The following is a 16,061-nucleotide window of genomic DNA, read 5'->3' on the forward strand; positions in this document are numbered from 1 at the left end:
TAAAAATACCATACATATGTATGTGTCAATACATATGTAGTTCTTTAGATAAGAAACCCAACTTTACAAAGTTATCCTGTATCAACTGCGGAAAGTAATCAAATTTGAGGATCAGGTTGGTGCTTCAATTGACATTTATTATGAACTTATTACCTCCTTTGGTGTTAGAATATCTGAGTTTTATAGAATACGAAAAGAAAAAAAACCACCTTTATGTGCACCCTAGCTTTGCCACTACAACAATTTAAAAATATAGAAATGACAGAAGCTATAATTATTCTTGCACAAAACAAACCTACATTTTACTTCCTTCGACTTATGCAGGTAAGTTCTATAGTGCCTCCGAAACCTTAATGCGCATATGAATCACCTGCAAATCTTATTAAAATGCAGATTCTGATTCAGAAGATGTGGGCGGGGGTCTGAATGCCAAGTTCATACACGGAGAGAGTAGTAGGCTTCTTAAAAAGCCCCATAAATGACAATATTTAGCCATGGTTTACAAAGCAGTGGTCTTGATAAGAACGGTTTCCAATTAAATTCCTAATTGAGCAACTTCACATTTTCCCTTCCTTATCTTATTTGATCCCTCCTACGAATGTGATACTTAATTACTCCATCATTCTTAAAACCTAGAAAATTTGTATCCTAATCTTCCCTCTACCTCTCTTTTGGATCTCTTTCCCACGTTCCTCATACTTACATGTGGGTGCATCACAAGATTCCATTCTTAGCTTCATTTCTTTTCCACTCTAATGCTGTGCCTGGATCACCTATATGCTAATGGATTGAACGGCTGCTTTTCCAGCCTACACACGTCTCCCAGTCTTAGATCCATAAATTCAACTACCTAACAGACATTTCTAACCTTTAGTCTTCACAGGTACTTCCAACACAAAGTATTTCAAACTGAACTCTTCGTCAACACCTTCCGCCCCTAGAAATGAGCTTTTTCAACCCTGTATTAACTTTGTGACCAGCATCACCATCTGCCCATTTGTCCAAACCATATTTTAAGACTCTATCCTTCTCCCTCACCAACTGCAATTAATCCCGTCTTCTAATTATTTCTCAAATTTCATCCCTTCCTCTCTAGCGTCAGTATCGGTTTTGACATGGATCATTTCTGACTTGGTTACTATAGTAATCTAACCAGTCTTCTTGCCTCCAATCTCATTTTCGTCTTCAATCCCATCCTTCACATTTCTATGTAATCTTGGCAAACATAACTTGATAGTACTCCCCTATTAAAATACACCAATGATTTCCCCATTACCTTTAGGAAAAAGTACTAACTTTCTTTCGGCACATCATATAAAGCTCTTCACAATCTTGGTTTTTTTCCTCCCATCTCAACTCCCACCAACCCTCAATAGTTAACATGTACTCTTGCCAAGTCGGGCTAGCTGCAGCTCCCTGAAAGTACATTCTCTAATGCCTCTGTGTGTTTGCATAGGCTGTTTTTCCTTTGCTTAAAATGCCCTTATTAAGCTACGTACTAATCTTCTTTTAAGACTCTATTCAAGCATCACAAGGTTTAAACTGCCCTTTCTAATCACCTCAAGTCTGTTAGGTAACACGCAAACTGTGCTCCCTCTATTCCAAGGTTTTCCCTATGCATACTTCTATTCTAATACTTAGCAAATTGTATTATAATTGCTGGTCTATTCATCTCCTCCACCAGACTGAGCTCATCAGTTAGTTCTTTTAAGAACAGAAAGTCCAGTACATGGTTTGCTGAGGGGCATTGGGTGGCACAGCCGCTCCTGGTTGCAGCTCAGGTCATGACCTCAGGGCCTGGCTCTGCGGAGTCTGCCTGAGACTCTCTTTCCCTCTTCCTCTGCCCCTCTCCGCCGCATGCTTGCTCGCTCTCTCGCTCTCTCAAATAAATAAATAAATCTTCAAAAAACAAATGAAAAATAAGTGTTTGCTAAATAAACTATCTAATAATAGTCATGAATAATTGTTATGGCTACATATTTAAACTATAAATAGGGACGCCTGGGTGGCTCAGTTGGTTAAGCATCTGCCTTCAGCTCAGGTTATGATCCCGGGGTCCTGGGATTGAGCTCTGCATCAGGCTCCCTGTTCAGTGAGAAGCCTGCTTCTCCCTCTCCCTCTGCCTCTGCCTGCCACTCCTCCTGCTTGTGCTCTCTGTCAAATAAATAAAATCTTAAAAAAAAACAAACACAACTATAAATAACTTCCAAAAACTGTCTAAGGTAACAAAAGTTTCTTCAGTTTATTTATAGGCTTAACAGAACTTCAAAAGACTTCATTAAACAAAGAAGTCCAAAATATTTAAGGTATTCATTTAATTCCCAACAATCTAAAGGTGTTTGTTAAAAATTAATAGCCTTCTCATGGGGCGCCTGGGTGGCACAGCAGTTAAGCGTCTGCCTTCGGCTCAGGGAGTGATCCCGGCGTTATGGGATCGAGCCCCACATCAGGCTCCTCTGCTATGAGCCTGCTTCTTCCTCTCCCACTCCCCCTGCTTGTGTTCCCTCTCTCGCTGGCTGTCTCTATCTCTGTCAAATAAATAAATAAAATCTTTTAAAAAAAAAATTAATAGCCTTCTCAATATTGTGTTAAACTAAGATTATTTTAATTTCACTAACAACAGTGTTAGACAAATAAAAGCACTGGTCTCTGTTCCAATGGCTGAAGTAAAGAAGTATGGTAAAAGGAAGGCGTATCGTTCAGGTGGCCTAGGTTAGCACCCTGACTTCTACTTACTAGCTACATGAACTTGGATAACAATGAACATCTCCAAGCTTCAGTTTCTTCAAAGGAAAACAGAGATAAAATTGCTTAACTACACCATAGGTTGTTTCAAATACTCAGTTATGAACGTGAAAATATTTCTATAAACCATGAACTGCTAAATAAATGTTAACTCTTGTGTTAGCTTTCATACTAACATCCGCCAAATATTTGACAGGTGGAAATTTAAAGATTCATGGACTACTTCAACCTCCATACCCACCCCACACTTCTCTTCCAACAACTGAAAATTCATAAATAAAATTAACTCCCAGGATTACCACAGCACATGACTTAGTCAGTAGTCCTCAATATTCTTATCTGGCTGAAGGCTTAAAGATATCTAATTTAATAATAATCTGATATGTTCTTAAGAAGAGGTTTTTTTATAAATCTCAAAGTAAATCTCAAGGTAAGTTGTTGGTACAGTCATTTAAATTTCAGCTCCATTTTAAAAAATTGGAGGACAAAAATCAGCAGGGAATATGTAGAGATACCTTCTTTTATTAACTAGTTAGATTGGGTACTATTGACAAATAAGCTTGACCTACTATAGACTAACTAACATGAAAGTTAAAAAGTCACCACTACAAAACCAAGACTTTTTTTCACCCATATTTCTGGCTTATTTCTCAGATACGCTTGTTGGTCTATCAATCAGAAGAGAAAATTTGCTGCATTTTCTAAACTAAAAAAGTGATGAAGCATGTTAATTCTGCTCTCAGCAATATCCTTCTTTGTTAAATAGGGACTTATGGGGATTATGGCCTATATCAGGAAAACTGTTTTCAGTCCCTTCTCTGCAATATTTATAAAAATAGGATTCTTAACCTTCAAAGGGCAAAACTCCTTAAAAAAAAAAAAAGTAAAAGAAAAAAGAAAATCTACTACAAAAGTCAGCACTTCGGTACCTGATTGTGGTAACAAGGCCAAAATCCAAGACGAAGCCCTTTATTGCACATCGTGTTCCAACGTCTTGGGCAGCCCCATCTTGCGACCTCTCCAGATTGGCTGCTCCTGCTCTCTCTACTGCAGAGAGAACTTCAATTAGAGAAATTCTGAAGCTCATAAATCTAAACTGGATACTCCCCTCACTGGAGGCAAGGATGGTAAGAATCATTAAAAAGATTCAAGTTAGAGGAGGTTTCAAATAAATCCAAGTGGCTTAAAACCACTATAATGCAGGCAGCTGAGAGTCTTATTATGCAACAGTCTATTTACCTAAAAAAAAAAAAAAATCTTAAGGAAAAGAATGGCAGCAAATTATTAGATAACCTGAAAAAACAGGTTATATAATCATAAATCTCTAAAAAGTAAAATATTCTCCACTAAACTTGTGTTGAATTTATATCTATGATACCAACTTATAGCTGACCATTCATGTTTACAATCCTTATGAGAAAAGGAAGTAAGAAAATAACTAGGACATGTTATTAACTTCTGTGCCCTAAAATAACTCATTGAAAAAATGTCTGGTTAAAAACCACTGATTAGGAAGGAGAGATTTCCCTGCTGACTTAAGCCTAGCTGCCTAAGCAAGGCTTTAGAAAAGGTCTTCACCTACAACAGTGCATAGGCAGAAGGAGCAGAGGCTACGGCGGTCTTCCTAGTGACACTTCCAAGTCACACAAATGGGGTATGTTTCTGGGATAGACTGCCAACAAGTTACTGAAATAAACAAAAACAGCAAAAACCTGGCAAATAAACAGGCCAATGCCTTCATGTATTTATTATGACATAAGTCAGTCTTAACTAAAGTTACCTTGACGCTACCAGATCTAAATCACATCCTCTGTACTAACGGTACCTGATTTCTGAAAGACTGGGTTAGTTTCCAAGCTGGTTTTCCATAACGACTTATAATGATGTATAACAGGTATAAAGCATTTCTTAGACCAAGCAAGAAACAAGCTAAATCCCAAAGAACTTCAGCAATTAAGATTTTTCAATTAGAGCAATAAACTAATGATTCGAATCACCTTTACCACCATGAATTTTTATCAAAAGTGTGCTGATAATGTGCAAATGAAACAGAATGAGGTTAATATTGTCAAGAAATCGTATTTACTAAACAATTTAACAGTGATTTTATCTTACCTGAGTGTGAAAATTTGAAATGGTGGTTGTTTCGATATCTTTCTTGCCCAGAATCTCCATTTTCACAGGAGTGTTGGGGAAATTAAAAGCAAAGTAGTCCAAGAAGTCTGGGAGATAAGCAGCCGCTCCATGCACTATTGCTAAAGCATAGTAAGCAGCATTTTTCTCATTTTCACTGAATGTCAAAGCAAGAAACTCCTCAGAAAATCTCTCCATCTCCATTGGAGACAAAAATGAGAGTTCATCCATGTAAGCATGAAGGACAAGTGCACCACCATTGGACTGGTGTTCCTCATGAATAAAGTTGCTAAATTTAGTACCTGTTTTTAAGAAATTTCTACGAATAGAATGTTCCTGGTGAGTCATAAAAGGTGTTTGTACTCCCTGGGGTACCCGATATTCTTGCATGCCCAAATTTAATCGGCACAGCTGTTCATCTTTCAGATACCTGAAGGACTCCTTATTAACTCCTGAAGTGCTATTTATTTGTCCTTGGGTGAGGATTTCCTTACTGATGCGGGTCAGGCCAGCACAGACGGTTTGTACTTCCTTATTGTACATTTTAAGGCGTCTTCCTCGCATATCTTCTCGGTGTTTCTTTTTCTTTTTCTTCTTTATTTTCTTCAAGACAAAATCATCAGCTCTCTGGGTTTTACCATTTTCATCTGGTGTTTCTGGCCACAATAATTAAAAAGAAGTTAGTTGCTAGGCCTCGTGTCAACATATAAACTTCTTACGGTACTTGATCTCAAACTAAATGGCCTATTTTCAGTTTCTCTGAATTTGCCATGTCAACTTACATGTTTATAAAATGAATGAGACAAAGATCTTAAAATACAGTAATATTCGGTGTTGAAAACTCTATTAAAAAGTAGACAATGGATACGTAAGCATATAATTTAATATGACTTGCAATCAAAAGTAAAGGAGATATCCAAGTAACTTCACATCTGTCATACTGTATGGAATATCTGTTTCAGTAACCACTATAAAATCTAAACTGAAGCTTGTCATGTTTTCCTATGACACATATAGGTAAATCAAACAAAGGCAAATTAAGCTGTAAGACACCATTTTGCCTACCAAACCGGCATGACTTTTCTTTTTTTGGCATTCTCATGTACTGTTGTTGGAAGTATAAATTGGTACAAATTCCATGGAGGGCAATATGGCACCCACCAAAATGGATATGTACACCAAAAGCCTTGAAAATATTTATAATTATCAGACCCAAAAATTCCACTCCCAAGTAAAAATTACCTAAGAAAATAACTGAAGATACACAAAAATATCCATGACAGTTATTTTGGGATGCCCTTAAATATCTATCCTAAGTAACAGTATGTTGATTAAACTCTGGTACTTACATCCTGGCAAAATACTACCCAGCTAATACAAGTTATATTACGGATGAAAAGAACTGATGAATTACAAGGTTATAAAATGCTTACGTTGCCAATCTTCCAGGAAGACAATTCATCCCTACCCAGTTTGGATAGCTGCTCCTACCCTGTGTTTCCTTAGCACTGTACACTTCCCTATCACAGAACTTACCACATTCTATGTTATCACATATCTAATTTTCTACCTTTCTTCTACACTATAAGCAATCTAAGGTCAGAAAGCACCAAAGGCATCTAATGTGTATATAATCCGATCCCATGTTTAAAATATTAAATAATCAAACATTTATTAAGTACCCACTAAGTGCCAGGGACATTTCTGGGCACTAGGGATATGGTACTAAGATAGACACAATCCCATTCTCTTGGACTTCACAATCTAGTTTGGCAAGAAAAACAAAATATTAGTAAGCTACTCTAGATGCTGAGGAAATGTCTCTTTGGGAGGTACCATTTAGGCTGAGTCCTAAATAATAAGATAAGCCAGGCATGTTTTCTAGGGGAAAATATTACAGGGAGAAGCAAAGGACCTAAAGAGAGGAAAAAGTCTGACTGATTTACATATGTTTTGTACATATATTACACAAAGAAAGTACCTGAAGAAATACATATCAAAGTGTTCATGGTAGTTATCTAGGCTGGCAGGATTATAAATATCTAGATGTTTTCTTTTTTGCTTATCTGTATTTTCTAATTTTCTACAATAAACACATACTACTTTTATAATTAAAATATTATTTTTAATTTTTAGGGGATTATCATGGATTGACAAACCCAAAATAGAATAGCATCTTTCATTTACTAGTTCAGAAATAAATCTAGCAAGAAATCTTTAGGATTAAATATCTGGTATAGTCCTGACCAACCTTTCAAGTTCGATGTGGTATTTACTGTATAGAATTTGTCCACCCAACAACAGTATTTCTGACATGATTCAAGTAATTCAGTCCTAAGACAGCTACTCCAATTGATCCTATGACTACACCTGGGAAGAACAAATTCAATAAAACTTACAGTAAATAATTTACTTGGTATAATATGCAAACATGATACCTGCAGTACTCTATACAAAATTATTCCAAATCACCAAATATTGCAAGTTATGAAAAACTTCTAAAGAAAATATTTAAAAGTATAAGAGACTCTAAAGTGTTAGATACCAAGTGACTTTCATTCTATTTAACATCTGTTTTTAAACAAAAAGAAAACCCTTCATTTGCACATCACTTGTAATTAAACTGAGATCATACAGCAAAATACACATGTAATCAGACTGCTTAAATTGGCAAGAGAAAAAGCAGTCCATCTTTTATTCTATATACATCTAAATCTTTGAGATTTTGTTAAAACACTTAGTAACAGTCATTTATATTTCTTACCAAATAAAATTAATCTAAATGCTTTTCCCACATTAAATCAGTAATTTAGGCAATTCTCCCAAGCAACTAAATGTTAATGCCATTAAATACAAAGGTTAGACCAATTTTTAAAAGTCATCTAATTACCCTCTGCTAAATGTTTTAGCAACTTCACAAAAAAAAAAAAGAAAGAAAGAAAGAAAGAAACTATCTCTGAATAGATCTGTTATTTTAAGCTTCGGAGGAGGTATTTGGTATGCAGAAAATGAATTGTGACCTAGATCTGCCACTGAAATTAACACTAAGAAGGAGCTGCCTTGATTGTAACACATTTTCTATATTACTATCGGCTTACCAATGGTATTTCTAACATGGCCAAGTCTCTGTGGGTTTTATTCCAAACTCATTTACATGAGAACCACTCAAATCATCCAACACGGGCCCATCAAAAAAACCACGGTACAAGGAAATGAAAAGGACCTTAAATTGATTGCAATCTCATATTTCAACATGATAAAAGTTTAAAATATGAAATAAATGTCAATCTATCTCCTCAGTAATCCTGTTTTTCAAATTTTGATTCTTATCTAAGGCTGAATATAAAGAGCTCACCTTTGTTTATAGAGAAATTTGAGATTACTTGTGTCATACCAGCTAATGAATTTCAATGAATAAACAAAATTTACCTTTGAATTAGTGTGATGACAACCAGTTGAAATGGCATACATACACAAAGTTATTAAAGGTTATTACAGTAAGTTAGCCCTTGTTGCACTATGAGAATATCAAGACTGCCTTGCCTTGAATTAAAAACGTTAATTAAAAGTCAATGTCTTTACAATATAAATGTATCAAATCAGCATAGTGTACACCTTACACAGTGTTATATGTCGGTTATATCTAAAAAAAAAAAGTCTAAAATTTTCACAATCTTTCCATTCCCGGTTGATTGTTTTAGCTTTCCAACAGAGAACATATTCAGGAAGTAACATTTTGAGCATTTCCCTAGAATGCACAAGCTAAAATTTACTGACATCAGTTCTTTTACAGAAAAAAAGCCAAGCCACTCTATTATCTGTGATTAAGGAAAGCTTTCATATATCATACTGTGAGAGTAAACATAAAGAGAAGTATGTAAGCCTACAGAGGAAGATATATTTATCTGAGAGACAAATTGCTGTCTTAAAAAAAAAGGTTATTCTAACTCCAACGAAATTAATGCATGACACTAGCAATAAAATCCTCATAAGAGCCCAAGTGTCCACTGAGTCATGAATGGATAAAGAAAATGTGGAGTGTATATATATCACACACACTCATACACACAGACACACACGAACACACAATGGAATATTACTCAGCCATCAAAAAGAATGAATTCTTGCCATTTGCAATGATGTGGATGGAGCTAGAGTGTATTATGCTAAGTGAAGTAAATCAATCAGGGAAAGACAAATACCATATGCTTTCATTCATGTGTGGAATTTAGTAAACAAAACAGAGGAACATATGGGAAGGGAAAAAAAGAGAGAGGGAAGCAAACCAAAAGAGACTTAATGACAGAAAACAAACTGAAGGTTGATGGAGGGAGATGGGGGGGATGCGCTAAATGGGTGATGGTTATTAAGAAGGGCACTTGTTACGATGAGCACTGGGTGTTCTATGTAAGTGATGAATCACTAAATTCTACACCTGAAACCAAAATAAAAAAACAAAATAAAATCTTCGTATGTGCTAATATTATCAATTATCAAATAGCATCATTTATTTAACATCACTACTGAAAAGTTCTCATTAATGCAAAAAAATTAGCTTTTCCTATCACAAAACTTAAATTCTTATCACCATTCTTACAATTGAATTATAACTTAGAACTGAAAGAAATGTAATATCCTCAATTGGTGGATACACATTTTTAAAAGAAGTACAATGTTTTCTATTTTATTAATAATAAAGAAAAGGGCTAAAGTTGTTTTCTGAAAATAAATTTTTTAGTCTTATTAGTTGTCTTTCCCATTCCATACAAAAACCTGACTTAAAAAGGTCATTTTATATTTATAACACTGCCTTACTTTACCCCCATCCCTCCATACCATGGTGTTTAAGAGTGGCTGACTGAATTTGAATCCCTGTCCTAGTACTTCGTCCCAGAATATTACCTTTTGCAACTTAATTTCTTTGCACCTTGTTCCTCATTGGTGTAATTGGGAAAAATGGAAGGCGGAAAATTGGTAAAATGGGGGGAAGTAACAGTACCTCCTCATAAAATCCGTAAGCAGAGTAAATGAAACAAAGCACATAAAGTACTTAAAATAATCCTAGAATATAACAAATACTCAATACATGTTAACTACTATTACTCCAAAATAGTTAGATTGTAGAGGCAGTAGAGAGTGCTATAAGAGCAAGTGCTTTACAGTTAGAGAGACATAGCTTAATGTCCCAGACCTACTACGTACTGCTTAAGGTCTCTGGGAACACTCCTTAATCTCTTTAAACTTCCATTTTCTCATCTTAAGATGTTAATTCCAGTATCTACCTCACAGAGCTATTGTAAGGATTAAACAAGACAATAAACATAAAGGCCTCATCACGGTACTGAACACACAATAAGTGCTCACCATCTTTATTATCATTTTCACAATATTTGATACATTCCTTGAAATTACTGGCAACAACTCTGAGATATCAAAACTAGAGACAGAAATTACTGACCTAGAAAACAATGTAGTGTACTACAAGAGAATCCCATAAAAAGGACAAAAATCTCTGAAAGAGGGAAGAAAATTATTATTCACCAAGGGTCTAGTAGGTATCATATATGCTATCTCATTTTAATCCTCAAGCAAACCAGTGAAGTAGATACGTCAGTCCATTTTATAGAGAAGAAAACAGCTTAAAATAAGATATGTTACTTACTGTAGGTCACAAAACTAGTAGTTGAGAACCAAGATTCAAATGCTCACCTTGTCTGATTCCAAAACTCAAACTCTTCCCATACACTATTACGCTACATTCTTCCTTTCTGCCTTCCCTATCAACTCTCTGCAACACTCCCATGAGATGACCACCTAAAATTATCTGGTTACAATTAATGGACTTGAGAAGGAGGAGGAGGACCTACAAGAATCTCCAATAAAAGGAGCATTACTTCATTCAACAAATATTTTACTGAGTGTCCATTACATGATAACTCCGCACGATCACAGAGATGGCATTATTTATGTTAGGCAACAATTTCACGCCCTAAAGCCTTTTTCCCTCCTCTCTCTCGGTAGGTAAGAAAACGATCAGTCCCTAAAGCTGTTGCTCTGATAAATGAGATGATCTGTTTATCCCAGTTCTCTGTATAATCCCCCCAAATAATTCCTCACTCCTATCACCAAAAAGGATTTGGATTTTAAATTCCTGCCAACAGCTTTCTGACATCACAGAAAATTAAAATTAGTTGTCTGACTTGGGGATACTCCCTGTGACAGAAATTGGACGGTTGGTCAAAGATGAAAAAATGTGAGAAAGGAAAGCTGATTTACAAGTGAATACAAAAGAGCAATCCTGTCACTTAATGACACTAGAGAAAAGAGCTAGGGGGACTGATTTCCCCCTTTCCTTTTTTTCTACAAAATATTAAAATATTACTAAAATCATAAAATTACTAAACAAGAATTAAAAATAACTTTGAGCAAATATGTTCTATGCTTTTTATGAGCAACAAAGGGAAAGAAAAAATTATGATTTCAAAATACACAAGTAACCATCAGTTTAAGACTCAGCCTGTTACTTAGAAGAAATAAACAATATTTTAATATCTCTTTATTTAGTTAATCCAAATGTGCTTAGTGAAAACTGAAAAGCAAAGTGGACCACAAGTCAAAAAAACTGGGCCCTAGATTCAGTTCTATCACTTACTAACTAGAAAATCTTAAGCATGTCACTTCACCTCTTCAAAACTCACTCTGGTTCCCATTTAGAGATGAGAACTTGTTGTTTCAACTATTTATGAGCAACTCCAGACATCTGGAATCTGAAATTTATGATTAACTTATACATGAAGTTGGATTGAGTACAGCTGGGCTGGTGTGAAGGAACAAGTCTTTCAGCTGAACGATCTATCTCAGAGACTGGCAAACTTTTTCTATAAAGAGCCAGATAGTAGTAAGCTTAGCAGCCCATGTGGTCTATCTCAACTACTCTACTGTTCTAGTGTGAAAACTACCACAGACAATACAGTTGAATGAGTGGAAGGATATTCCAATTTATTATGACACTGAATTTAAATTTCTTATGATTTTCACATGTCATGAGGTTTTCTTCAACCATTTAAAATGTAAAGACCATCCTTATTTGACAAGTCATACGAAAACAGGCAATGGAACTGATTTTTCACAAATACGTAGAAGAAACCCAATGGAGGAAGAAAAGTCTTCAACAAAGGTGCTGGAACAACTGGAAACATGAACCTCGACCTAAACACCTCACACCTTACACAAGTAACTCAAATGAATCAGAGCTTCAAATGTAAAAAGTTACAATTATAATACTTTTAGGAAAAAAAATAAATGAAAATCTTTGGGACCTAAGCCTTGAGACCTGAGATATGACACCAAAAGCACGATCCATAAAAGAAAAGAGAAAAAAAATTAGACCTCAACAAAATTTACAACTTTTGCTCTGTGAAAGACCATGTTAAAAGGAGGGAAACACAAACAACAAACATGGGAGGAAATACTTGCGAATGATAGATCTGACAAAGGACCCATACCTGTAATATACAAAGAATTCTCAAAACTCAATAGCAAAAAAAAAAAAAAAAAAAAAAAAAAAAGCAAACAATTCAATTAGAAACTGTGCAAAAGACATAGAGATTTTACTGATGAAGATATATGGCCAGCAAATGATGACCAAAAAAAGATGTTAAACATCACTAGCCATTAGAGAAAAGCAACTTAAGTCCATGATGAGGTAATACTTATTACACATGTATTAGAGCAGATAAAACAAAAATAGTAACAATACCAAATACTGGTAAGGATGTGGAGAAAGTGGAAATCTCATACATTGCTGGAGAGAATGTAAAATTGTACAGACATTTTAGAAAACAGTTTGGTAATAAATTAAAAAAAAACAAAACAAAACAAAAAAACACCTAAACATACATTTTTATGACCCAGCAACTGCATCCCCAGAGAAATAAATGAAAATTTACATCCACTCAAAGACCTAAACATGAACGTTCACAGAGGCTTTATTCTAATAGCCAAACTGGAAACAGCCAAAACGTTATTCAGTAGGTGAATGGATAAACTGTGATATATCTATACCATAGAATACTACTCAGCAATGAAAAGGAATGAGCTATTGACACATACAACTTGAATGGATCTCAAGGACATCATGCTGAGTGAAAAAAGCCTCAAAAGATCACATACTGTATTATTCCATTTATAACATTCTCAAAATGATGAAATTTTAGAGTTGTAGAATTTTGCTAGAGGTCAGGGAAGGTGGAGAGACATAGGTGGTACCTAAGACTTTCAAGGGGTTAGCACAAGGGGGATCTTTGTGGTGATGGAATAGTTGTGGATCTTGATTGCAGTGGTGGTTAGTCTACAGATGGTAAAACGGCACGGAATCATACACATACCGTTGTACCAATGTCAATTTCCTGGTGTAGATATTATACAATAGTTATGTAAGATGTAACTACTGGGAAAAACTAATGAAGGGTAAAAACTTCTCTGCACTATTTTTTCAATTTCCTGTGAATATATAATTATCTCAAAATAAAAAGTTAAAATAGTTTCTGAAAATCTAAGGATAAGGGAGAGAAGACATAACTCTGTAAATAACAAGGGTCTAGCCACTCTCCTTATTAATCGTAGAGTTGTTTCAAGGATGAAGCATGATAAAATAACAAAAGGCAGTTTTAAAAGTGCCTAATATCAGCCACTGTTTTAAGTACTTTCCACGTATTGCCCCATTTAATCCACATAATAACCTTGTAAAACAAATACTACAACCCCATTGTACAGAGGAAAACTGAAGCTGAAAGAGGTTAAAGTAATTTGCCGATGATCAACAGTAAGTAGTAGAGCCACAAGTTAAACTTTGACTCCAGAGGCACGCCTCCTGCACACCTCTATAACAAGTATAAAGATGTTCAGCAGAAAAAGTAAAAATATCCATCAAAATGTGTGCAAAAGCCTGGATTAAACAAGCTTAAGCCAGTTTGTTTTCTGTAGGGTTCTCAGAACTTTTAAAATGCTAGTATATGTCATGTATCTAGAAGGCTATAATATACACTTTTTCCCCCATGTGTAAGGCCAGGGAGCCCTTTCCCTGCAGAATACATAATCCAACAGTCCCTCACACAAAAGTTAAAATGTTTAAACTAGACTTATTTCGGTGTTCCTTCTACAATACATACAAATATCAAATCATTATGTTGTATACCTGAAACAAACATAACATTATATGTCTACCGTATTTCAGTTAACAAAAAAAAAAGGTAAGATGGTGAAATTACCTGATCTTAACCCACTTCTTCACATACTGGCAAACTGTAAATGCTTCAAGCTGCGCTGTCCAATATGGTAGCCACTAGCCAGAAGAAACTATTATAAATTAGAATTAAATAAAATTAAAAATTCAGTTCCTCAATTACACTAGCCACATTTAAGTCTTCAAGACTTACTTCAAGGGCCACATAGGACCAATGCTACCATATTGGATAGCACAGATTAGAACATTCCCATCACTGAAGAAAGTTCTGTCAGCACTGAGTTAAAGGTTTGTTTTTGTTTGTTTTTTAAAGAACACGGGGCCTGTGCAATCCTCAGAGAAGCACACTGTTGTTTATTATACATGTAGCTGCCACTATCTCACCATAAAAAGGGGCTAGGTCAGAAATTTTTGATGGAGCTGGCTACTGTCATTCTGATGCCAACGCAGGGGAAGGGGTAAGCAAGGAAGGGGGAAAAGTAACTAGCATAAAAAAAAGAAAGGAAGAACAAGCCTCTGGGGGAGGATGCTTGAACTGGGATTCAAGGATCTGGGTTCTACTCCCTATTACACCAATTATTCATTAAAAGAAAGAATGTTTTAATGTTTGTACTTGGTACTAATTAACTGTAACTTAGACAAGTCTCTTCACTACTCTGAGCCTGGGTTTCCTCTTCCACAATATAAATTTGAACTGGTTGATCACTAAGATTCCCTCTACCTCTGTATAGTTAAAATACACACACACACACACACACACACTGAGAAGACTGGAAATAAAAGAAGGCAAGATCGTTGCATACTGGTGGTGGAAACTGGCAGTCCTGTTAGACTGGCACAAGTTTTATTCCTGAAAATAACATCTGGATACCACCAAAGGAAGAAAGATTTCATTCAATTCAATAAATATTTATTGGGCAATTATTTGCAACAAACCACTATTTGGAAGTAGTGAAGACAGCAGTCAACTGATTAAGTCAAGACCAAGTACATGGAAGGAATCCAAGATTCACAAAACTTTAGATTGAAAGACTTTGCTCATTAACATGTAATAACCCAGCTGGCCCAATACTAAGAAATACTAAGATACTTATACCTTAAAATCTTCTTGAGGAAATACAACAAATTATATAAAATCGTATAAAAATCCATGGTATAATAAAATTCATACCCCCCTCCTTCTACAGAGAATACAAATAAATACTACATGTACTCGGGAACAGGAAGACACCAATTTTGGTAAACCTAATTTCTCTAGATCCCACATTTAAATGGGTAGTCCTACATTTTCTGGGTTCGATATTCTTGACTTTAGTGAGGGTTACTGGAATTAAATAGATTCTCAATTTTTTTGTGCCAGAAAGAATAAACTGCAACTGGAATTCTTGCTTCTAACTATTCACTACTGCAAATTTCCCACTTTTTACAGGAACGGTTAGCCCTGTTTCCTAGGATGAAAAGGGAAAGAAAACCTTCCCCAACCCTCTTCCCAGAATTAAGATTTAATATAAAAATTAAAAACGATTTCACCTCCGGATAAAAAAGAACCACTACAAACTACGTTTGATATTTTACCTTGCAGAAGCTAAAGCAACCTGTGAGTCGCGTAACCTCTGGAAGAATTCAAACTCGTTAAAGCCCCACACCATACCCGTGAATATTTTGGAGCCTAGGAGAGCGAATATTAAAGACTTCCACCAAAGACAACAAGAAGAAAGGATTTTAGCGACAAGTCTTTACTTCAGAAAAGCAGTTTTTTAATACCCCAGCTACTAATCCCACGCCAAGGACCGCGCGGCGCGGAAACCCTGGCGAATTTGAAAACAAACGTTGGTAAAGGCTCTGGGTAAAGGGCGGGGGCGGGAGGGGGGAGAGCCTGGTAAGGGGGTTAGTAACTGACAGCTCGGCCTTGAAACGAGAAGCCTCAAGTAGGTCAGGC

General features: G+C 35.6%; 1 protein-coding gene across 1 annotated transcript in view; it reads right to left on the minus strand.

The window, feature by feature from the left end:
• Nucleotides 1-16,061, minus strand: part of RSBN1 (round spermatid basic protein 1) — a 45,560-nt gene that overhangs the window by 28,632 nt on the left and 867 nt on the right. The window contains exon 2 of the mRNA XM_045801475.2: nucleotides 4,861-5,534. Coding sequence (XP_045657431.1) covers nucleotides 4,861-5,534 — 674 coding nt within the window. The remainder of the gene's footprint in view (nucleotides 1-4,860; nucleotides 5,535-16,061) is intronic.

This window comes from Ursus americanus, chromosome 12, assembly GCF_024610735.1.
Source record: "Ursus americanus isolate L20-20 chromosome 12, mUrsAme1.1.p, whole genome shotgun sequence".
In the NCBI taxonomy this organism is placed as follows: Eukaryota; Metazoa; Chordata; class Mammalia; order Carnivora; family Ursidae; genus Ursus; species Ursus americanus.